This window comes from Petromyzon marinus, unplaced genomic scaffold (assembly GCF_048934315.1).
Source record: "Petromyzon marinus isolate PM22_M1 ecotype Great Lakes invasive population unplaced genomic scaffold, UKy_Petmar_22M1.pri1.0 PM_G_Scaffold_36, whole genome shotgun sequence".
Classification (NCBI taxonomy): Eukaryota; Metazoa; Chordata; class Hyperoartia; order Petromyzontiformes; family Petromyzontidae; genus Petromyzon; species Petromyzon marinus.
In genome coordinates this window covers 88,744-114,744 of record NW_027422939.1, presented here as the reverse complement: position 1 = coordinate 114,744, position 26,001 = coordinate 88,744, and the positions used below count along the sequence as shown (strand labels likewise).

At 43.0% G+C, this 26,001-nt stretch overlaps 1 protein-coding gene across 1 annotated transcript; it reads right to left on the bottom strand.

Moving 5' to 3' along the window:
- Nucleotides 1-269: 269 nt before the first annotated feature.
- On the bottom strand, nt 270-24,581 carry LOC142915841 (uncharacterized). The gene is made up of 8 exons (XM_076061480.1): nt 24,209-24,581; nt 21,896-21,936; nt 19,950-20,124; nt 16,329-16,545; nt 11,223-11,454; nt 7,323-7,411; nt 6,501-6,566; nt 270-764 (listed from the first exon to the last, which is right to left on the bottom strand). Exons 3-8 carry the CDS (start codon nt 20,111-20,113, stop codon nt 270-272), a joined length of 1,263 nt encoding a protein of 420 aa, XP_075917595.1. The 5' UTR covers nt 20,114-20,124; nt 21,896-21,936; nt 24,209-24,581.
- Nucleotides 24,582-26,001: the final 1,420 nt, after the last annotated feature.

Here is a 26,001-nt window from a genome sequence, read left to right as displayed (position 1 = left end):
TATTTACGGAACACACCACGTGGTGGTGCCGCCGTTGACCCTGGCCATTGACCGAGCAACCCAACAACGTTCCTACCAGCTCCTCCCTCCGCAGGAGAATGTGTTTAAGTTTAGGTATTGTGCCTAAGCAGTTCACTGCACTAAAAGCAATGGAATTTCACTTTTTGCTCCCCGAGATGCTTGCAGGTTGTTACCAAGACGAAACGAACAGAAGCTTTTTTTAGACATACTTTTTCGCTTAAATCAAAACGTTTGCCCGATGGCACAGCTTAAATTCCCGCATTTTGAACAGGGCCAAAAAGCGCCGCTCCGTCGTAAAAAAAAAAAAATCGGCCTTGAATCGATAGAACTATAAAGGGCACTTGATAAAAATAAAAAAAATGGAAAATGTGAGCACGTGAGAGCCCTCTCTCTCTCTCACGTGCGGAGCTGCTCCGCCTTCGACGCTCGTTCTCCACGCCGGGCTGCACAGGAGGAGTGGATCCAGGCTGCGACAACAACAACAACGCCGCCGGCCGCGCCTGTTCTGGGGCAGATCTCGGAAGCGGAGGCGGCGGCTCGGGGCCGGCAGCCTGCGTACCCCAGGCGGTGGTGCATGGGGGGGGAGGAGGAGGAGGAGGCGCACGGGGCTTGGTGCGACGCCGCAGCGTGCCGAGCGGCGACGTGGCTCCAGCGGCCCGGGTCGAAGGCGAGGCCAACGGTGCGGGAGGGGGTGACCGGCTTCTTCCGGTCTCCTGTGCGAGGCGCGGCTGGCCTGGAGGGCTCTGAGCAGGAGACACAAGGTTTACATCGTTAGACCTCCTTTGCCAGTAGCCAAAATGTAATAATAGGGGGTTTTTCAACCTTTTTTCTGGCAACAAAACTGAAACCTTTTACATTATGAGACCTCCTTTGCCAGAAACAAGATATAGGAATAGGTTTTACCCTTTTAGTACGCCTTTTGGCGTCTTCTGGTCCAACACCAGTGGAGACTAGGCTCTAAGAAAAGCCGTCTCGCGTGTGGACCAATCAAATTCAAGGACAGTGCATATTATTATCAGAGTTGTCTCTTTTGTTTGCATTTTGACTGCTTGTGTTGTGGTTATTGCAAACATGATGCCTTGAATAAAGGTGTCAGTTTTTGTGCCAGTCAAAAGGGTAAAACCTATTCCTAAAACTGAAACCTTTTTACGAGGATTCATGTCGCTGCATTAACCACAATGCACGCCTTTTGGCGTCATCTGGTCGAGCACCAATTTGGGTCGAGGCTCAAAAGAAAGCCGTCCCTTGGCGTGGACCAATCAGTTTCAAGGACAATGCTACATATTATCATAGTATTTTTTTCGTTTGCATTTTGACTGCAAGTATTGTGGTTAATGCAGTAGACATGAATCCTTGTTAAAAGGTTTCAGTTTTGTTGCCAGAAAAAAGGGGAAAAACCCCTATTAAAACACAAAGTTGTTATGAGATATCCACCAAAGCCAAACCTATCTCCGGCACAATGCTGTACAACTATTTAATACATTTTGATTTAAAGCTTTCGTGACTGCAGTAATTCATATTCTTAGCTTTCGGTAAAGTCACGTTGAAGGGAAACAATAAAATAATAATATATACAAAACAACGTGACTTTACCGAAAGAGCTAAGAATATAACTATTTACTAATGGTGGTGTGTTATGTAACAAAGAACTTTATTGAAATCCAAAAACTAATTCGTTGAAATTTGTTTTTTTTACAGCTATTGGCCAAACATCCCTGTGCAGGACCCTCTTGAATAGGAGTCTTCAGACTCAGTGCAACTTTCCTGAACATGTAATTATTCTTACGGGTGTAACACATTGCCATGCTGGTCAGTGGGAGATTGTTGAAGTATGATTAACTTAAGTGCAATTTTAATTTTTGAATGACGTGAAATATTAGGTAAAGAGGTATATAAGAAATAATCGATTTCAAGGAGCATCTTCATGATACTCAGCTCGAGTATCATGCCAATAATGGAAACTATTTATATTCCAGACGCTACGTCATTGGTTGGCTATGCACGATGTGAAAGACGTTCAACATACTGCCAATGCATTAAACATATGCAGTATCACAATAAAACAGCATGTAAATGCCACAAAAAACTTTGAAGGAGCCTGAAAAGGCTTCATAATTTTGTTTTTGAAGTGTGGTTGCTATAACAATTTTGTTAACAAAGAGATTAAGTAACCAAAGCCTTAGGTTTATTTTATCTCCATATATGTAAAAGACAAAAAGGTGTGAGTATGTGTCTGTTCAAAATGTTTAGCGAACTTCCCGACATGCAACAAACTTTAAATTTGCCATGTGGGTACTTTACAGACTGTACACCGTGCAAACCTTATACAAATACACTTTTGTTTTAGTTTTTTGGTGGGGGGGGGGGGGAGCTCAATAATGTATTTGTTTTTGCACGGCAAAACATAAATGCTGTGACGTCAAATCTGTCACGTGACCCGCGCATGTGGAAGCCTAACGCATTGTAGTGTAGCATAGCCTGGCACAAGCGTCGTGGTGACGTCACCGCCACTTAGTGGCGAATGGCGGTTGTTGTTGTTGTGTATGTGTGTGTATGTGTGTGTGTATGTGTCTGTGTCTATGTGGAAGCGTAAAGCATTGTTGTGTAGTGGTTAGCGCGCTGTGTATGTGTCTGTGTGTATCTGTGTATGTGTGTGTGTCTGTGTGTATGTATGTTTGTGTGTGTGACTGTGTGTCTGTGTGTGTATGTGTGTGTGTCTGTGTGTCTGTGTATGTGTGTGTGTATCTGTGTGTATGTGTGTGTATCTGTGTGTGTCTATGTGTGTGTGTGTGTAAGCCTAACGCATTGTAGTGTAGTGGTTAGCGCTACGCCGCGCTACGAACCCGGCGACCCCCAGTTCGATTCCCGCTCACTGCCACCGCCGGCGACGATTATTTCAACCGCTCCTGGGCCTCCCCTAGGTCGACTCAGCCTCAAACGAGTAACTGCCGTGTTGTGTGTGAACATCGCCACCGGGGAGACAAAGGCGGCCGGGCGTGGTGGACCCAAGTCCCGGGCGAAGCCGGCTAGTGACAGCTCAGCCCGTGACGTGTATATCCATGCTGTGACCGTACAGCTCATGCAGGCCAACGATGCCATTACCCTCTCATATCCCGACCTGCATAGCGTTGGCACAACGGTGCACAGTAAAGTTCACGCCAAAGGCCCCTCGTGACGCGGTGCTGCCCAACGGGCGTTTGCCGATGTGCTGCTCCACCCATTCAGTCGCCTGCACGTGTTCACCTACACGTGTTCACCTACACGTGTTCGCCTACACGTGTTCGCCTACACGTGTCCGCCTACACGTGTTCACCTACACGTGTTCTCCTACACGTGTTCACCTACACGTGTTCACCTACACGTGTCCGCCTACACGTGTTCACCTACACGTGTCCGCCTACACGTGTCCGCGCAGCATCAGTAGGCTCCGAACGTTACTGAGCACGACATAGGTTGCAGTATTGAGAGGGGGGATATTGTTGAAACAGCACAATAAGTTGTGTCACGCTTTCTACAGGGTTGGGTGTGGGTGGGGTTGCACGTTCCTCCAGGGATTCAAGCGCTGTTCGTTCGGCCAATGCACACGGTGAAAGCAGACAAAGATACTGCTGCGCGCTGCACTTCCATTTACTTCCTTTAGGTCACCGTCGAAAAAGTCTTGCTGGAGGGCAAATAAATAAAGAGGTTTCGATTTTAACCGAACATTAAACTAATTTTCAATGGTACAGTATCTTTTTTCCAAGTAGTGGTATCCCAAACGTTTCGCGGCTGCTTAAATTCCCTTTTCACACCATCGATATGTAAACTCCCCCTCGCCCCCTCGCCGGTCTGCACATGTTCACCCTCTCTACACCGTTCATCGTGCTAAGTCTGCCAATTAAATGCTAAATTCTATGCTAATTCCTTTGTCAAGGCGCTCTGTTTCTTCTCACACAGCTTAAAGGTCGCGGTCTGAGCTTGGCTTTTTCACTCCAGCGCTGTCCTCCAGACAGTCTCGTCCCTTCACCTGATGAAGGCCGCTTGCGTCGTGGCCGAAACGTCGTGAGAATTTTATCGTGTTATTTTAATTGATCAATTTATTATTTTATTCTCATTCTACGTGGTGGTGACTTTACCGAAAGAACCAAAGAAAATAAATGAGAGGCGTTTTTATTAACGGCTCGCAGCATTTAACAAAAGTCAGCTCACAACTCATCTATGGGATGTAGGGAAATAAAGATTCCTTTTCTGCTGGTGGACCCGTGCACGTTTTTTGTTTACAACCTTACTTTTAAGAGCAGCGCAACTGTAGCGTAAGGTTATTAATAATTTCTGGAAAAAAAAAAACAGCAAAGGGCTATCACTTAAAACGGTTCACCACAATGGATGGTACAAAAAAAACCTTGATTGAAAGCTTTCGTGACTGCAGTAATTCATATTCTTAGCTCTTTCGGTAAAGTCACGTTGAAGGGAAACAATAAAAAAATAAAATATATATAAAACAATAAAAATTCTCACGACGTTTCGACCATAACACAAACGGTCGTCATCAGGTGTGAAAAAACCGTTTGTGTTATGGTCGAAACGTCGTGAGAATTTTTATTGTTTTATATATATTTTATTATTTTATTGTTTCCCTTCAACGTGACTTTACCGAAAGAGCTAAGAATATGAATAAAGAAAACCCTCATTAAACAAACACTTAACGTCATATAAATCGACAACAAAAAGCTTTAAGAACAGGATTTGCCAGTGGTCAGCGATAACATCGACAAAAATATTACTCACCAGCTCACTTTATTTTCCGATGGGTGTGGAGGGCAAGCGGCACCTGGCCACGTGGTCCCTACCCTACAACTCAAGTGCCAAGGCCTACGTGCTATGGTGTAGCGCGCAGGGAGACGTGCCGCTAACAAGTCTCCTGCTTTTGAACTAAATACGAGAGAGTAAGTTCTAAGAGGGGCAGAGTAACGGCAAATTCAAACGTGTGCTCAAATTTGGACCTAAAACCGCACCGGTCTCAGTCTGTGGCACGTCCTGTAAATCACAAACTGGAGAAGCCACGTTGATCTTGGCATTAAGCCTGCACACGCTTCGAATTGAAATGTACATTGCACTGTATGCACACAACATTACACCTGATGATGACCGTTTGTGTTATGGTCGAAACGTCGTGAGAATTTTTATTGTTTTATATATACATTATTATTTTATTGTTTCCCTTCAACGTGACTTTACCGAAAGAGCCAAGAATATGAATTACTGCAGTCACAAAAGCTTTAAATCAAAATTATTGGTGTTTTGTTGTTGCAAATATGGCGATGGGGTTCCTCCCCTTGCACATGATAAATGTATCACGCACGGTATTCATGCCACAGCCTGCACCCCGCTTGAAAGTTTTTTGTGCTTCCCATAGAGGGGCATACTTCCCACCCCCCGGGTTGAGAACCACTGTATTAACCTTTTAAATAGTACATTGTAATAACTGTTAACATATATACGCAAAAAACATGTCGCACCAACAATTTAAATGTGTATTGAGTGACACCTACAGCAACCACGATACATCTGCATTAAAATAAACTGATACATTTGAATTTAAATATTTCAAAAGTAAATCAAGGTATGTGATAAATATAAACTTAAAATCGGCTGTAATTTAATCATTCAACAATCCAGTTGTACAGTGATCACTGAATTAACAGTACTTACCCTGAATTTGATGATTCTCAACATCAATGGAATCAGCATGAATCATACTATACAGCTAAATAAATCGCTAATGCTTCCAAAAGGGTGCACTGTCAGCTAAATTGGTCTAAAACATGTTTTACCAGTGAATAATTTCTGGAAAGTTGTTGTTTTGCAGTTTACACCTACACCTGTACAACTTATTCCACCAAGATAACTTACACAAATTCTCAAAATGGCATTAACTGATTTAGTTGATAGCTAAAATTATTTTCCAATACGATTCTAACAATAAAGTGAACCAGAAAACAAAGATAACGAACTATAGGACTACACTGCATAACACATTGATATTTTTGTGGGGACCTTATAAGCTCCCCACAAAATATCAATGCCACATTTTAAAATGTAAAAAGGGTAATTACGAGTGTTGTATTATATTTAAAAAAATGTCTTTCACGTTGAATTATAAGGTCGGCATGACGGAAAATTATCTTTTTCAACAGTTTGATGTGCAAAAAAATGCGTAACATTTTAATGACACAGTCTGCTTTAGCTTTGAAGCTATGAATCATGTTGACAGGTTTCAAGGTTTTTTTGCCAAAGGCAAGCTTTAATTTGAATCATAGCACCATAATTCAAGACAGTTCTTCAAGGGCAACTGAGTATTAAAAGGGAACGGGGTTAGCGCTAAAAAGTGATGGGCCTGTGCGACATTTACCGCTGTGAGCACAAGCATGAGGAATTATTTTCTGTTTAGCACTGCCGTTAGTATCGTTAGCGGGGCTGTAAACAGAGTTAGTACTTACGTCTCTGCTACTGTCACCATGCATTGAGCTGTTGGAACCACGCTCGGAAACATCATCATCATCACTCTGGGAAAGCCACAGCAGCAGAATGAGGACATGACACGCGGGTAAGCAAAGACAGCAAATACTCAACAATGCGCACGGGGGGAAGTTGTTAGAATAACCAAAACAGCTAGAAGTAGCTGGTTGCGTGTGTTAGTATCAACAGCAAGAACATGTCCCAACAGCGTTCAAAGCAAGCTTCTGCACGCAACGTGTTAGTATATTCAAATATAAGCGGAAATATAAAAATAAAAAGCAAATGCCTCCAGAATACATTTGAACTATAAACACACCGACTTGTTACAAATATATATTTTGTTACTGGCAAAGGAGATCTCATAATGTAAATGCTCACCCCGAGCCCTCAATACTCTGATGGTGCGCTGTTTTTGAGTTGTACGCCTTTTGGCGTCTTCTGGTCCAACACCAGTGGAGACTAGGCTCTAAGAAAAGCCGTCTCGGGTGTGGACCAATCAAATTCAAGGACAGTGCCAATATTATTATTATCAGAGTTGTCTTTTTTGTTTGCATTTTGACTGCTTGTGTTGTGGTTATTGCAAACATGATGCCTTGAATAAAGGTGGCAGTTTTTGTGCCAGTCAAAAGGGTAAAACCTATTACTATATCTTGTTACAAACATGTCTCCGTGTATCTACACATGACACTCCTCTCGACAAGAGAATAACACACCGTTTAATGAAGTCACAAGAGAACACCACGGCAAGAAAAAACACCGCTCAATTTCAAATACGCAGGGGTGCAAGTGTGTCACGTACTGACCTTCTTTATCTTTGGCCGCAAAAAGCTCCAAAGCCCTTTGTGTTTTTTCTCCGGGAGGTCTGCGTTGTCGTTCAGGCCATGGCCCAGCTCTGTAACGCAAAGAGAGCCACTCAATACATCCACAGGGTACTCTTTGGTTCTATTCGCTAAAGTCACGTAACAAGCAAAAAAAAAATTCTCACAACGTTTCGGCCACAACGCAAGCGGCCTTCATCAGGTGAAGGGACCGTGCTGTCATGAGGACAGCGTTGGAGTGAAAACAGCCAAGCCCAGGTCGCGTACTTTAAGCTGTGTGGGAGGCTGTTTTCACTCCAATGCTGTCCTCATGACAGCACGGTCCCTTCACCTGATGAAGGCCACTTGTGTTGTGGCCGAAACGTCGTGAGAATTTTTCAATTTTTATTTTGTTGTTGTTTAAACCTTTTTACAAGGATTCATGTCTACTGCATTAACCACAATACCTGTGCACCAATCAGTTTCAAGGACAATGCACCATATATTATCATAGTATGTTTTTTGTTTGCATTTTGACTGCAGGTATTGTGGTTAATGCAGTAGGCATGAATCCTTGTTAAAAAGGTTTCAGTTTTGTTGCCAGAAAAAAGGGGAAAAACCCAACTATTATTAAAGTTAAATTAATTAAGCCTTTCAGTACATGGTCTATTTTTTTATTAATTGTACGACGCTTGAAACCCAAGAAACTTCAAATTGCAAAAGGTGTACTATTTTCACGCACGTACCAAAATTATCAAGGTTTATTAAATGTTGATATAAACATGCATATTACACCATACTTGTGTATATATTTTTTTTAGGTACACCTCTACGGAGCGTTCACATTGTTCATTGTAACAATACTTCTCCACTAGATGGCAGGATTGTAAAAAAAAAATATTTTACACTTAAATTTCGATTTAAAGCTTTCGTGACTGCAGTGATTCATATTCTTGGCTCTTTCGGTAAAGTCACGTTGAAGGGAAACAATAAAATAATAAAAAAATATATAAAACAATAAAAATTCTCACGACGTTTTCACACCTGAAGATGACCGTTTGTGTTATGGTCGAAACGTTGTGAGAATTTTTATTGTTTTATATATATTTTATTATTTTATTGTTTCCCTTCAACGTGACTTTACCGAAAGAGCTAAGCTTATATATTTTACACTTCTTCAATTTCCCACCGGGTGGCGCTGGTGGCACACAAAATGCAGCAAAGCGCGCAGCAGAGAACGGCGCTGATTGTGCCAAGGGGTTGAAACTTGCAGCCCGTCACGGTAACCATGGAGCTGTCCAAGCACGGACATTCTAAGCCTCCCAAGCCATTATTAATGCGGCCAAGAAGTCAGTTCACCCACATGGTGGCCGCACACGGGACGTGTGAACATTCCGTGCTCGATTCCAGCAGCCAGCAAGCCCAAACATGCAGCTCATAAACTCGCACGCACGCACAAACAAATAACACGAACAATCCTCTGCATTAGTAATAGGTTTTACCCTTTTGACTGGCACAAAAACTGACACCTTTATTCAAGGCATCGTGTTTGCAATAACCACAGCACAAGCAGTCAAAATGCAAACAAAAAGACAACTCTGATAATAATATTGGCACTGTCCTTGAATTTGATTGGTCCACACGCGAGACGGCTTTTCTTTAGAGCCTAGTCTCCATTGGTGTTGGACCAGAAGACGCCAAAAGGCGTGCAACTCAAAAACAGCGCACCATCAGAGTATCGAGGGCTCGGGGTGAGCATTTACATTATGAGACCTCCTTTGCTATGCATGGGTAGCCAAAGGAACGACAGAGAAATCCAATCACGGCGGCTTTAGGTTCGAAGCCAATTCATGCGCTTTGCCTACTGACACAAATTAGCACGAGGCAGAGGCGACTAAATTTCGATTTGAAGCCTTCGTGACTGCAAGGATTCATCTTCTTTGGTTCTTTCGGTAAAGTCACCATCAATAAAATTCTCACGACGTTTCGGCCATTCTACGTGGTGTTGGTGACTTTACCGAAGGAACCAAAGAAGATGAATCCTTGCAGTCACGAAAGCTTTAAATCGAAATTTAACCTCTACGGGGAGGGATTTCACACAACCTTAAGCACCTGAAGACGGCCTCTTGCGTTGTGGCCGAAACGTCGTGAGAATTTTATCGTGTTATTTTATTATCTTATTATTCTCATTCTACGTGGTGGTGACTTTACCGAAAGAACCAGAGGCGACTAGACCGAGAGTGAGCAGACTGAGAGAGTTTGCCGGGCGGACTGATTTCAAGCAATGCTCACATCAGCATCTAACTAGAGATATTTGAGCAGATACCACGTGCACTATTTACTTTTAAAATGCTAGCAGTTATGAACACTGTCACAAAAGTAGGCACAGCAACTAGAATATACTTGTAAGAGACCTCTACGTGGATAGCAAGGCTATTTATTATAGTGGAGGGGGGGGGGGGTATCAAAACTGAAAGTCAGATGACCAGGGCATATTTCCAGGATGCTGACAAGTAAAATACCTTGAAACCCAAAAGATATACCGATGTCTGAAAACTTTAGAGGTGAAACAAATGAGTAGAATATCAAAAAATTAAAACTTCAGAAGGTGCACACGGTTTAAAGCATCACCACATGGGGGTCCGCGATTCCAAATGAACTATAATAATGATAAAAGTACGTGAAAGGAAGACAAGTGTCATTGCATTTGGAATCTCAGAAAAAAAACCATAAACAGACCATAGACTATTCTTAGCTCTTTCGGTAAAGTCACGTTGAAGGGAAACAATAAAATAATAAAATATATTTTGTTTAAAATATATTTTATTGTTTCCCTTCAACGTGACTTTACCGAAAGAGCTAAGAATATGAATTACTGCAGTCACGAAAGCTTTAAATCAAAATTTAGACAATAGACTGTACATCAGAACGATTGAAATGAGAACAGAATTATTTCCAGGTATATCAGGGTAGTGTGGAAGGCATCAAAATGAAATATAAAAAAATGTATTGCATGATGATATAAGAAACATTTTTACGCGTTATATATAGGCCTGTAATGTACAAAATATAGTCGCACATGAACACATACACACATATATACAGACGTCTAAAACAAATTGTTATCTTAAAAGTCATACCGATAAAATAAACAATTCTAGGTCAAATTTCGATTTAAAGCTTTCGTGACTGCAAGGATTCATCTTCTTTGGTTCTTTCGGTAAAGTCACCACGTAGAATGAGAATAAAATAATAAATTAATAAAACACAGTAAAATTCTTACGACGTTTCGGCCACAACACAAGTGGCCCTCTTCAGGTGAAAGGAACAGACCTGTCGTCTGACCTTTATTGTGTTATTTTATTTTATTAATTTATTATTTTATTCTCATTCTACGTGGTGACTTTACCGAAAGAACCAAAGAAGATGAATTCTAGGTCAATAACCAGGAGGTTCTATTGACAAGTCTAAAAGAAACTGCAGGGAAGGTAGGCTTTAAGCCAGCCTTATAAAGGACCGCCATGATAAAACTAATTTTTTATTCTTTGGTTCTTTCGGTAAAGTCACCACCACGTAGAATGAGAATAAAATAATAAATTGATAAAATAAAATAACAAAATAAAATTCTCACGACGTTTCGGCCACAACACAAGCGGCTCCAGCGCTGTCCTCCAGACAGTCTCGTCCCTTCACCTGATGAAGGCCGCTTGTGTTGTGGCCGAAACGTCGTGAGAATTTTATTGTGTTATTTAATTTTATTAATTTATTATTTTATTCTCATTCTACGTGGCGGTGACTTTACCAAAAGAACCAAAGAAGGATGAATCCTTGCAGTCACGAAAGCTTCAAATCGAAACGAATTTTTTGTTCTTTTCCATCAGCTCAAAAGTAACGTTAAAACAAAACCTCTGCTCCTGTCGACAGCGTACACCTCCTTGACGCCGAGCTCGGACAGCGAGCACGACGTATCGAGCAGCTCCGTCTCGCTGGCGTCCCCGAACAGCGCGGTGTGGTGGACGTTAAGCTCGCACTCGTTGCAGATGTCGGGCAGCAGCGCTTGCAGGGCCGCGCGCGGGCTCGCCAGAACCACGGTCTTCTTACGCGCTCGCGAGTAGTTCACCGTCAGCCGCACCGTTTGCTGAAAAACAAATTAAGTGATGTAATACTCTTTGCTTCTATTCGGTAAAGTCACGTAGGTAAAAAAATCACGACGTTTCGGCCACAACAACACAAGTGACCTTCATCAGGTGAAGGGACCGTGCTGTCACGAGGACAGCGTTGGAGTGAAAACAGCCAAGCCCAGGTCGCGTCCTTTAAGCTGTGTGGGAGGAAGCAACAGGCTTTGACAAAGGAATTAGTATAAACATGAGCACGATGTACGTAGGAGGTGCATGGGCCATGACCTGAGCTTGGCTGTTTTCACTCCAACGCTATCCTCATGACAGCACGGTCCCTTCACCTGATGAAGGCCGCTTGTGTTGTGGCCGAAACGTCGTGATTTTTGTTATTTTATTTTTTACCTACGTGACTTTACCCAATAGAACCAAAGAGTATGGATCCTTGCAGTCACGAAAGCTTTAAATCTAGAATTAAGAGATTTAAGTAGAGGATCGACGAATTGAATGCTGTAGTTAAAAAATCCCGTCTTTGTTTACCCTCTTAGGATCCAGCTGTCAACGTTCATTAAATTTCTCCATTTAAAAATGAAATACTGGGCTAGGCTGTGGATTAAGGGGGACTAAAACTGGGTTACACTTGGTCTGAATTACAGTCTAAAACCTCACGATGTGCTGTAGTGGAGGTTCAATGGGACAGGAAGCCCACCTCTTCACACAAATAACAATGTTATTGTATTTGTCTCTCACCCAATGGGGCCTTTGCCTTTGCAGGAAAACTCTGCACCAGTTTCGACCTTGTGAATTGCCCTTTTAAACAAATGCTGTTTCCAGCTGTTTAGAACAGCAGCACCATTAAAGCTATGGTGGATTCAGCAGCAGAAAACAGAAAAACTATACACAAACTCAAGTTTGTGGTGGAGGATCATGGGTAATGAATACATAATAAACAGACTGTAAAATTATGTTTTGTCTTTCTGTTCCCCCCCTTGTACTGTGACTCTGTACTGGGCTCATGCTCAGTCCCAACAAAAACCTTTTTGTAATGATGTTTCATCCATTCTGCCTATGGACCTTCCAGACCAATATTTTCCAGCAGTGCAGACAAAGCATGATTTCAGAAAGTAAGCTGGTTTCGAATTTCTGGGTCACATCACCAGTATATAACCTGCTTAACAAATGCTGCTGTGTAATATTCCATATATCCTGGATGACAGGATGCATGCATTTGTACCCCTGGGGAGAGCCTCTAACTAAGCAAATTCATCGTGTAACTTGTATGATTCACGATAAAGGTTTTTGGGTGAGATCGCATTATTTATAAATGTGTCGTAAAACCCTCCACCACCCGACATGGCCAAAGCAGTAAACATGTGTCACGTTCACAAAAGACAAAATATTCTAGATTTGAAGCTTTCGTGACTGCAAGGATCCATACTCTTTGGTTCTATTCGGTAAAGTCACGTAGTAGGTAAAAAAATAAAACAAAAATCACGACGTTTTGGCCACAACACAAGCGGCCTTCATCAGGTCAAGGGACCAGCCCATCTAGAGGACAGCGCTGGAGTGAAACACAGCCAAACTTAAAGGTCGTAGTCTGAGCGTGGCTGTGTTTCACTCCAGCGCTGTCCTCGAGACAGCCTGATCCCTTCACCTGATGAAGGCCGCTTGTGTTGTGGCCGAAACGTCGTGAGAATTTTATTGTTTTATTTTTTTACCTACGTGGTGACTTTACCGAATAGAACCAAAGAGTAAAAGACAATTAGTTCACTACTTTAGCCCATTTGCGCGTTGAAGAGTGAATCCACAACATAATTTACAACATTGTGAATACGACGTTTCGCTGGTGATTAGATCCAGCATCATCGGGCAATTCGCCAGAATGGTGAAGCCCTCTCTGCTTGCTCCCGGTCTTAAATAGAGCAGCAGTAGGGTGACGTCATCATTTAACTCATATCAGGCACAGCGATTAGAGGTGGATAGGGGGAGGGTATTGTAATTATATAATAGATTGGTAATTATTCAATTGTTATTAATTACTAATAGTTTCCCCTATAAGGAATTGTAGTTGCAATATAATTAATTTAACAATAAGGGTTACGACACGTTTATAAATAACGCGATCCAACCCAAAAGCCTTTATTATGAATAATATTGGTCACGAAAGCCTACGTGTTAAACTTGTAAGATGAAAATAAATGCACCAAAGGTTATCGGTCTGTATCCAGCTATATGCCTCTGTGTCTAGTATACAATAAACAACCATCACAAGATAAAATCTAAGACGTTTTGTCATTTGGTAGAATATCAACTAATGTACCATGGCCTCTGGTAAAATTGGGCTTTCACAACATTTACATACTCGCTAAACATTCTAAACTAGCCCCTGATCCTGGTGTACAATGCAAAGCCACCACCGGAGAGAAGATCAAGGCCTTGTTCACTGATCCCCAGGATTAAAGCACCTGCAGTTGCTAAGCATGCTTAAATTACATTTCAGACTAAACAATGCAGAGTAGAATTGGAAATACGTAATAGATTTGGATATCATGGAAAACACATGTCTCTAATTACCAATATGTATCCATATCTCTGTTTAAGAGCATTTCATTATTGTAATTTAATTGTACTTGTGTTGGTGTCAATAAAGTAGGAAATATGGAAACAGTTGCATAAAACTATGACAGTATAGGCTGACCTGGCTATAAATCAAAAGTAAACGCATCTACGCCTCCTTGTAAGGAACGAGACAGGAAGACTTCTCCACAACTCTGGATGTCGCCTGATGAAGCTGGTTGTAATTACTGGCAAAACGTCGTACTCAGATTGTAAATGTTGTGGCTTGGCTCCCCAACACACCGGTGTGCTGTACTAGTACACTACACTATACACTACACTACTATACACTACACTATACACTACTAGACACTACACTATACACTACTATACACTACACTACACTATACACTACTATACACTACACTATACACTACTATACACTACACTATACACTACTATACACTACACTATACACTACACACGAGTGCTGTACTAGTGACGAATCGTCCACGTTCTGTTTACGCGACAGCCCTTACTAGTTGGCTGTGTCGGGTGGTGGCGGGTTTTCACGACACAACATTTATATATTTATACGCGGTCTAACCCAAAAACCTCTATGATGGATGATATTGGTCGCGAAAGCCTGCTACGTGTTAAACTGACCAACTCCAACTCTGCCTGACCACCACAGTCCCACTCAAATAGTCACACAAAGTGGCTGCATCTTAGCCCTTCGTATTATTCATAAGACTGCCGGTCTCCTTTTACCAATTGAAATCTTACTCCAACCATTCACATATTTCCAAGAGGAAATTTGACTTCCTCATTACTACCAAGTAACGAGGCAGTCAAATTTAAAAGATTTAACAACAAAAAGCATCGTACGCTTTTCGAAGCAGACTTCAACTTTGCACAGAAGAACGGAACGGTCCAACTCTCTCTTCTCAATAAAGCCAAGTATGGCGCGTAAATACTTTGATCTAAAAGCAATCCATCCTTTTCACTGAATGCAAGTGATAAATATAATCACAGCCGGTGAAGTGACGAGAGGGAAATATTTTCCTTTAAAATTAATTAGGTTGCAATGTTTATACAAGATGCTTAAAAGTAAAAAAAAATATTTAAATAAGAATGTTTGCATAGCATATTCCACCCATGGATAAGTATTATCATCATCATCCGCATCATCATTCAGTATAAATTTTCTATTGGATGAATGCTAAGTATAGCCTGGTAAAAACATGATCTGCAGGCGAACTGAGCCAAAGCAAAATGTAGTTACTCTTTGTTTTTTTGTCGGCAAAGTCACGTATAAATAAGAAATAATAAAATAACATAATAGCGTACGACGTTTCGGTTGCAACACAAGCAGCCATCATCAGGTACAGAAGAGCTAAATTTACGAGAGAGGGGAGACACATAACCTCAGATGTATACACAGACACCCAAGTACTGGGGAACTAACACAGATACAACAGGGGACACAGAGAGAGAAGCATACCAGACAAACAGGGTTTATAAACATTTGGAAACCATATAAAGCAACACAGTCGGTCGGTCAAAACACAATCAACGCGTAGTCCGGTTGATCACGCTATTTCAAAGATTGATAAATTGCAAGTTGTAAACTGGCGGGTAACACCAACCGGTGCATCCAGTGAGGCATGATGTGATAATGGCATTTCATCATGTTTCATTAGTCAAGATACCAAAATCCAACCAAATCCAGTCTCACAAATATTTCCATTCATAAGTAGATTTGACCCGAAGGGTCAAGGTTTCCCGATGATACTCATCGCGTGACGGTGTAGTCGGCAGCATGCGTGCAAGGTTCAGAAATGAATCCGGCACACTGTCACAAAGGTCAAATCGGAGAGCCATGTATATAACACGGTAATCCACAGATGGACCCTAATACAAAACTGTACAACATCCTTTTACCTGTAACAACACGCGAGACTTTCTACAAAGTGTCAACAAGCACGACACGGCCGAGGAAATGTGTGAAAGACGCCTAATGTAGAAGCTAACCAATTGAAGGCAATGACGTCTAAAATGTACTTAAGGAGAATTTAACTAAAATTGTGTACTGACAACGTACACACATGCTGTGTTAACACACACCCATAGCCACATCTAGCTCAAAGTGTAGTTTCAAACTCTTATAATTCATCTAATAATAGTTATTTGCATGTACGCATGAACCGGGCCACTTTGCTTACACGTCCATTTTGCTAATCAGCTTTGTCACTCCGAGATCTCTACGCAGGTTTCAGCGCGTTTCGACTGTACAAAGTCTTGTCTACGACGAGGCCGCGTCAGCGAATCAACGCTTTACCTCCGGGACAACGGGCTGCATCGGCTTCTCCAGTCGGTCATCGCCGGCGGGCCGAGGTTTGAGGAGGGCCGTCCCAGCACCGAGGGCCCCCAGCGGTGTGCTGGGCCCGTACTGTAGAGGCGATGCATCGTCCCTCGATAGCAGCTCCAGGGTGTGGCCGTCAGGGCTCAACCAGTAGGAACCGCAGAGTTCAATCAGGAGGTCCATCACCGTCCTGCTGCTCACACAGCAACACGTGGGCAGCAGCAGCAGCAGCACAGACCGCAGCTCCAAGTCAACGTCAAACTGTGAGCAATGCGCAGGACATTTGTTGTTCCCGACTGAGGCCCGACTCGTAATTTAGAAACCAGAAAATTGTTCAAAAGATGCAGCGTGATATTCTTACAGTCTGGCTATGAACGCTCGCGAATGCGTTTGTGTCATGTTTACATTCGATGTGTGGAGTGTAATTTAAATTACTGTTTACGGGCCATAGCAATGAGTATGGAATGTAAGTAAAAAATTGTACACAATGCATCTTCAAAACACTCACCATCCTAACGTATTACGAGGAGGGGGATCAATCATACGTCTTGTTCACACTCATGGATTTCAAACACGGCTTAACAAGTTAAAACGTGTTGCATGGATACAAAATATATTTTTAATGTTGTATTCAAAATGACCGTAAATGTTTTCCAAGAAATAAAATGGCGTGTTTATTATATCCATAGCGATTATTTGCGCATTTAACAAATCCCCAAAAAAATAACACGCCGGCAGATGCAATCACCCAAAAGATGACCACATTACAGACAACTGGAAATAGCTCGTTATAAAATTGCTTGCAAAGAGGGCAATTTGACCTCGCGGCCATGAAGATTTATGCTTCGTGAAAATAACACATTTATTTTAATGCATTTAAAACCCGCTGTGTGAGCACAGAAACATTCCACGTGGAGCCAGTTTTACCGTGGATCATTCGCCCACCCACGCAGCACGTCCACCACTCTCATTAAACTCCACTCACCACTCTTATTAAACTCCACTCACCACTCTTATTAAACTCCACTCACCACTCTTATTAAACTCCACTCACCACTCTTATTAAACTCCACTCACCACTCTTATTAAACTCCACTCACCACTCTTATTAAACTCCACTCACCACTCTCATTAAACTCCACTCACCACTCTTATTAAACTCCACTCACCACTCTCATTAAACTCCACTCACCACTCTTATTAAACTCCACTCACCACTCTTATTAAACTCCACTCACCACTCTTATTAAACTCCACTCACCACTCTTATTAAACTCCACTCACCACTCTCATTAAACTCCACTCACCACTCTTATTAAACTCCACTCACCACTCTTATTAAACTCCACTCACCACTCTAATTAAACTCCACTCACCACTCTTATTAAACTCCACTCACCACTCTCATTAAACTCTACTCACCACTCTTATTAAACTCCACTCACCACTCTTATTAAACTCCACTCACCACTCTTATTAAACTCCACTCACCACTCTTATTAAACTCCACTCACCACTCTTATTAAACTCCACTCACCACTCTTATTAAGCTCCACTCACCACTCTTATTAAACTCCACTCACCACTCTCATTAAACTCCACTCACCACTCTTATTAAACTCCACTCACCACTCTTATTAAACTCCACTCACCACTCTTATTAAACTCCACTCACCACTCTTATTAAGCTCCACTTTTATTAAGCTCCACTCACCACTCTTATTAAACTCCACTCACCACTCTCATTAAACTCCACTCACCACTCTCATTAAACTCCACTCACCACAATATTAAACTCCACTCACCACTCTTATTAAACCCACTCACCACTCTCATTAAACTCCACTCACCACTCTCATTAAACTCCACTCACCACTCTTATTAAACTCCACTCACCACTCTCATTAAACTCCACTCACCACTCTTATTAAACTCCACTCACCACTCTCATTAAACTCCACTCACCACTCTTATTAAACTCCACTCACCACTCTCATTAAACTCCACTCACCACTCTTATTAAACTCCACTCACCACTCTTATTAAACTCCACTCACCACTCTTATTAAACTCCACTCACCACTCTTATTAAACTCCACTCACAACTCTCATTAAACTCCACTCACCACTCTTATTAAACTCCACTTACCACTCTCATTAAACTCCACTCACCACTCTTATTAAACTCCACTCACCACTCTTATTAAACTCTACTCACCACTCTCATTAAACACCACTCTTATTAAACTCCACTAACCACTCTCATTAAACTCCACTCACCACTCTTATTAAACTCCACTCACCACTCTTATTAAACTCCACTCACCACTCTTATTAAACTCCACTCACCACTCTCATTAAACTACTCACCACTCTTATTAAACTCCACTCACCACTCTCATTAAACTCCACTCACCACTCTTATTAAACTCCACTCACCACTCTCATTAAACTCCACTCAGGGACTCCCCGGCCCTACGCCCTTATAAGGGCGAGGTCAGAGGAAACCAGAGTGTAGACCCTGGGCCGGGGTCAGTGGTCAGCCCCCCCTAGGGTGATCACAGCGGAGGAGCCGAGAGCGTTGCCAGCGTCACGGCACGCTGGGAGTAGGCCGTGTCCCTAGGGCTGTAGCAGCGCATCAGGACTGTCGGGGAGCGCTGTGTTGTAATAAAGGAGTTGTCTATACGAAGGTGTGTCTACGGAACCCATTACGCCTGTGCCAAACTTGGGCGGCCATAAAATGCTTACCCATCCATCGCTTGATCCCCGCAGGAATGGAATGAGTGTGCGTGTGTGTGTAGCGGTTAGCGCTACGCTGCGCTATGAACCTGGCGACCCGGGTTCGATTCCCGCTCACGGCCAACACCGGTGACGATTATCTGAACGGGTCCCGGGCCTCCCCTAGGTCGACTCAGCCTCAAATGAGTACCTGGTGCGGTGGATAAAAACATTGCCACTGGGGAGACAAAGGCGGTCGGGCGTGGTGCTGGCCACCCACCCCCTCGTGTACCGTTCCGGCCTTCATAAGTGCTCGCTAACAGCACTTGCCCCAACTGTCTGTTAAGGCTACACGGGGGATCTTTGTGTTTGTGTGTGCTCGCTAACAGCACTTGCCCCTACAGTCTGTTACAGGCTACACGGGGGATCTTTGTCTTTGTGTGCTGCTCGCTAACAGCACTTGCCCCTACAGCCTGTCACAGGCTACACGGGGTATCTTTGTCTTTGTGTGTGCTCGCTAACAGCACTTGCCCCTACAGTCTGTTACAGGCTACACGGGGGATCTTTGTCTTTGTGTGTGCTCGCTAACAGCACTTGCCCCTACAACTCTGTTACAGGCTACACGGGGGATCTTTGTCTGTGCTCGCTAACAGCACTTGCCCCTACAGTCTGTTACAGGCTACACGGGGGATCTTTGTCTTTGTGTGCTGCTCGCTAACAGCACCACTTGCCCCTACAGTCTGTTACAGGCTACACGGGGGATCTTTGTCTTTGTGTGCTGCTCACTAGCAGCACTTGCCCCTACAGTCTGTTACAGGCTACACGGGGGATCTTTGTCTGTTTATCTTTGTGTAAATAATCCAAGTGCACGACACGCACCTCCCGTCGACTCGGGCCACGTGGTGCGCCCCGCCCGGCAGGATGACGTTGAGCTCCACGTTGTCCACTGGGGGGCCGTCGCCACCGTCCGGTGGGTCTAAGTTGGGGGTCCCAGTCTGGGACTGGGACCGCGTCAGCGGTGGTACCGGCGCACGGGGCTTCATCTTCCGGGCTGCTGCGGAACGACAACAAAATAAAGAGCAGTGGGACGTTGCGCTGCTAGGCCGTTTTAAGGATTTATATTGTTACATCAACAAGGGGGGTGGGGTGTGCAGTCAGGGTTGATGCAGGTACATTCGTTAGGTCAAGGCGAAGCCACTCATTCTCCAACGTCGGTGGACTGGCGATTTGTTAGGAACAACGAATGATCGGCCACTTAAGAGATCACAAGGCAATGGGGATCAATGCGTCAACATTCAACCCTGACTTAAAACTGCAATTAATCAAGTGATAGGCGTGTGACCGCCCTTACACACATCACTTTCAGATCTCGCATGGCCACGTGCACCTATATTCACAAATTGAAAGGAAATTAATGTATTCATTTAGTGGTTAGCAGCAGTAATGTATGATCATGATGCTTTAAATAAATAAAACATTTCATAAAAACGAAGCAGATGGAACCATTATATTACAAACACAGTAGCTCCATGTGATGCTTATGTAAAACGCAATATCTACGTAAATGCAATTGCCAGTTCAACGTAACACGTTTGCTACTTTGTTGCATGCAATTTCACGTTCACTTAAAATTGGGCAGTGCTCTTTGAATACATCTTGCACTGACTGTGCAAGCCCTGTACCGCCATGAAATTACTACACAGAGAAGTGATATTAAATCACTCTTGACAACAGGATGTTGATGAGTGATTAGCACGTGATGAGTCATTCATTGATCCGTTCGTTTTTTTAAAAATCATCTATCAGTATGGTGGGGGGGGGGTGTGGTCACTCCGTCAAGTAACCAGTTAACATTATCAAGACACACCTTAGTACATGACTTAAGTGAGTTTAGGGGTGTGATCAGTACGTACGATATAATTTTTGTTTGGGTGAATAATTATCCCGAATGTTTACGATCTGACCACTTACTGCATTCTTGGCGTAATGCAGTAAGAGTGTGAGTGTGTGTATGTGTGTGTATGTGAGTGTGTATGTGTGTATGTGAGTGTGTATGTGAGTGTGTGTATGTGTGTGAGTATGTATATGAGTGTGTATGTGAGTGTGTGTGTGAGTGTGTATGTGAGTGTGTATGTGAGTGTGTATGTGAGTGTGTATGTGTGTATACAGTCTGTTAAGGTAATATGGGGGATCTTTGTCGTTGTTGTGTATATGAGTGTGTATGTGTATGTATGTGAGTGTGTATGTGTATGTGAGTGTGTGTGTATGTATATGAGTGTGTATATGAGTGTGTATGTGAGTGTGTATGTGTGTATGTATGTGAGTGTGTATGAGTGTGTATGTGAGTGAGTGTGTATGTGAGTGTGTATGTGAGTGTGTATATTAGTGTGTATATGAGTGTGTATGTGTGTATGTATGTGAGTGTGTATGTGTGTATGTATATGTGTGTATGTGAGTGTGTATATGAGTGTGTATGTGAGTGTGTATATGAGTGTGTATATGAGTGTGAATGTGAGTGTGTATGTGAGTGTGTATGTGAGTGTGTGTGTATATGAGTGTGAATGTGAGTGTGTATGTGAGTGTGTATGTGTGTGTGTATATGAGTGTGAATGTGAGTGTGTATATGAGTGTGTATATGAGTGTGTATGTGTGTGTGTATGTGAGTGTGTATGTGAGTGTGTATATGAGTGTATATGAGTGTGTATATGAGTGTGTATGAGTGTATGTGAGTGTGTATATGAGTGTGTGAGTGTGTGTGTGTTTGTACAAGGATGTTGCAACCTGCTGTGTATGGTGTACACTGAAGTTCTTCTATGTGTAAGCACCTTGGCAGGAGTTTCAAAGGGGGAGGAACAACAACAACAACCTGCTTGCACACACACGGACACACACACGGACACACACACAGACATACACACACAGACACACACACACGGACACACACACACGGACACACACACACGGACACACACACACAGACACAATACAACAATGAGTACACACGTGTCAGCCAGAGTGAGCGGACACTGCTCAGATGGATCAACGTTTTCCATCATTAGACCTCCTTTGCCAGTACCAAAATATAATAATAGTGTTTTTTCCCCTTTTTTCTGGCAACAAAACTGACACCTTTTTAACAAGGATTCATGTTACTGCATTAACCACAATACCTGCAGTCAAAATGCAAACAAAACACATACTATGATCATATATGATGCATTGTCCTTGAAACTGATTGGTCCACACCAAGAAAGCCATCCCTTGGTGTGGACCAATCAGTTTCAAGGACAATGCATCATATATTATCATAGTATGTTTTTTTTTATTATCATAGTATGTGGTTAATGCAGTAACATGAATCCTTGTTAAAAGGTTTCAGTTTTGTTTTGCCGAATCGATTGTTAAAAAGCCACTCGCCATAACAATTACGTCATCCATTGTGATTCACAGCATCTCAATACTACATTGTTCAAGCGTTATGTAACATGCCCGTATTTGTATTCAGCAAAAGTTATTTAAACATGCGCTTGAGTGTCATAGATTTTACACGTATGTAGAAAATGCAAAGAAATGTGTCAGGCATATTATCACACGTCCTATTAAACCGCTCCCACCGTCTGTACACACACACGGTGGTGGTGGTACTTTATACTGTAAAACACAGCACTTATAATACACCTTTATAAATGACCGCAGTCGTAAATCGGCCACGTGTATTAACCACGTGGAGCTCATTAACACAGCCACGTTAGCCACGAAAAATCAGACACAGTCGTTCACTCGTAACTTAGAACTTGTAAAATCTATACACGTTACTTTTAAACTACGAATAAGAGTACCGTAATTACGGCAAAAATACATTAGAGGTGCTGTATATCAGAACAATAAATCAAACAATAACACAGCCACGTAAACCACAAACGCCAAAGGCCCCGTTCACCACCACAACTTGTGCTAAAATATTCTTGGTTCGTTCGGTAAAGTCACCACGTAGAAGGGAAACAATAAAACAATAAAAATATAAAACAATAAAATAATAAAAATATAAAACAATAAAATTATTATTCTTGGTTCTTTCGGTAAAGTCACATAGAAGGGAAACAATAAAATAATACAAATATAAAATAATACAATTCTCACGACGTATCGACTGCAACACAAGCAATCATCATCAGGTGTGAAAACCACAACAAAATATTCTTGCTGTGGTTTTCACACCTGATGATGATTGCTTGTGTTGCAGTCGAAACGTCGTGAGAATTTTGTGTTATATTTTTATTATTTTATAGTTTCCCTTCTACGTGGTGACTTTACCAAAAAGAACCAAGAATAAGAATCCCTGCAGTCACGAAAGCATAAAAATCAAAATGTAACTTGTGCCAAGTTATCAGAGTTACTCATCAATCCGACTTGTTCAACGTATAGCTGCTACGGCTTCAAAGATTATCACAAACAACAATCATTAAACATAAATAAGGGAGCCCAGAACACCCCACCACCAACAACCACAACAACCACGCCATCATCAACGTATAGCTGCTACGGCTTCAAAGATTATCACAAACAACAATCATTAAACATAAATAAGGGAGCCCAGAACACCCCACCACCACCAACAACCACACCACCATCAACGTATAGCTGCTACGGCTTCAAAGATCGTCACAAACAACAATCATTAAACATAAATAAGGGAGCCCAGAACACCCCACCACCAACAACAACCACACCATCATCAACGTATAGCTGCTACGGCTTCAAAGATTGTCACAAACAACAATCATTAAACATAAATAAGGGAGCCCAGAACACCCCACCACCACCACCAACAACCACAACAACCACACCATCATCACGGACGACATAAACTTGTTTACTTCACACCACGCAACAACTTTACAAAGTGTTGTTGTTTACGAATGCGACCTCGCAGAACCGCAAGAGTTTGTGACGCTGTGCAAGCAAGCAGCAGCATCACCATCTATTTATAATTAATATCGTGAACAAAACAAGTACAAACTTCTCCGTCTCTCTCCACTTCCACACTTGCAACCAACCCCACTTCCTCCACGTGCTGCTGCTGCTGCTCACACAGACAGCGACAACAGCAGCAGCGTGCGACAAAAGGTAGCCATTACCACGTGCTGGTGATCACGTGCTGGTGGTGGTGGTGCTGGTCACGTGGTTGTTTGTAGTCGTGGATTTTGTCTTAACGGGGTCTCCAGACAAAACCTTGTAACTCCACAGGCTGCTGGCTGCTGCTGCTGGCTGCTTGCCGTCTCTCACTCCTCCCTGGAAGCCGGGAGGCGGGCGGGCGGGGCGGGCGGGAGCGTGAACAGAACTCGACGGCAGTGTGGCCGGGACCTCGGTTACGGTCGGTCTCAGACGGGCCCCGTCACCGCTGCGTAGTCCCGTCGTCGTGTGCGCGAAGGGGCCCACGGAGCGGATGAGCGAGAGAAGGGGAGAGAGAGAGGAGAGAGAGATTATGGGAGCTGTGAGAGAGAGAGCGAAGTGGAGTTGATGAGAGCGGCAGGAGGAGGGGGAGGGGAGGGACGAGGAGGGGGCGGTGCCGTAGTGGGCGGGGTCACACTACGGCACCGCCACCTCCTCGTCCCTAGTGTGACCCCGCCCACTACGGCACCGCCCCCTCCTCGTCCCTAGTGTGACCCCGCCTACTACAGCACCGCCCCCTCCTCGTCCCTAGTGTGACCCCGCCCACTACGGCTGAGACTTGAAGCCAACTCGGTGTGTGGGGGTGGGTGGTTACTAAAACAAACATTCAGATTTATTAGTGCAGCAAAGCGCTTCATAAACTCAAGCCGTGTTTAATTTTACCAGGGTAAGGCTCACTGGGCTCTGTTAGATCTGCTTTAATTTATTTGTCTTTCCAGAAGAGATCTGCATATCGTCGCAAATGATGGGTCAACCAAATTGGCTTATCGTGGGTAAATTTGTAAGACGCTAATGCAGGGTGGTTTAAAAAAATGTGGACCCAATTTCAAAGCGGTATATTTCACGATGGCAACAACACGTTACAATTACACAACAAGTTACAAACGTAACAGTAGGGGTCTTCCCCCTTTTTTCTGACAACAAAACTGAAACCTTTTTAACAAGGATTCATGTCTACTGCATTAACCACAATACCTGCGGTCAAAATGCAAACAAAAAACATACTATGATCATATATGATGCATTGTCATTGGTGTGGACCAATCAGTTTCAAGGACAATGCCACATATATTATCATAGTATGTTTTTGTTTGCATTTTGACTGTAGGTATTGTGGTTATGCAGTAGACATGAATCCTTGTTAAAAAGGTTTCAGTTTTGTTGCCAGAAAAAAGGGGGAAAACCCCTATTGTTACATTTTGGTACTGGCAAAGGAGGTCTAATGAAGTTACAAACGCTTTAATGAGTTATCAAGATTTACTAACCATTTTATAAATTCTCTATGTGCCCTCCACCAACATCGAGACGATAGTTGAATTCGTCCCAAACGCCTCTCAAAGCGAAGTCTTCTCTTCCACTGAAGTCACCGCTTGCCGTGATTCTGTTTTTGAGGTCATCCAGATGAGTCGCTGATGGTAGCACCAAAATCACTCTACGGGTCTTTGACGTATCACCACAAGGACAAGTCGCAGGGTGTGGCCGGTGAATGACTGAGGCTAGGGGATGTTTGTGCGCTGGCAGAAGCATCTAGCGGTTATCATTTTAAACTCTATGCCCCGCCGTTTCAAGTGGTATTGCCCGATGACGTTGGATGTAATTACCAGCGTAACGTCACAGTACTAATCAAACTGTAAATGTTGTGGATTCACTCTTCAACCACCACCGGTGTGGGGCTAAAGTAGTGAACTAATTGTCTTTTTTCAACGTGACGCTTTTTTTTGCTGATTGGCCGTGTCGGGTGGTGGAGGGTTACGACACA

Coding starts and splice junctions, on each gene's coding strand:
- LOC142915841 (XM_076061480.1), bottom strand. CDS start 20,113: ATGAAGCCCCGTGCGCCGGTACCACCGCTGACGCGGTCCCAGTCCCAG. Junction 11,455..16,328: donor TGCAGCCCGTTGTCCCGGAG/GTAAAGCGTTGA, acceptor TTTGTTTTTCAG/CAAACGGTGCGGCTGACGGT. Junction 7,412..11,222: donor CGCTGTCGACAGGAGCAGAG/GTTTTGTTTTAA, acceptor TTTGCGTTACAG/AGCTGGGCCATGGCCTGAAC.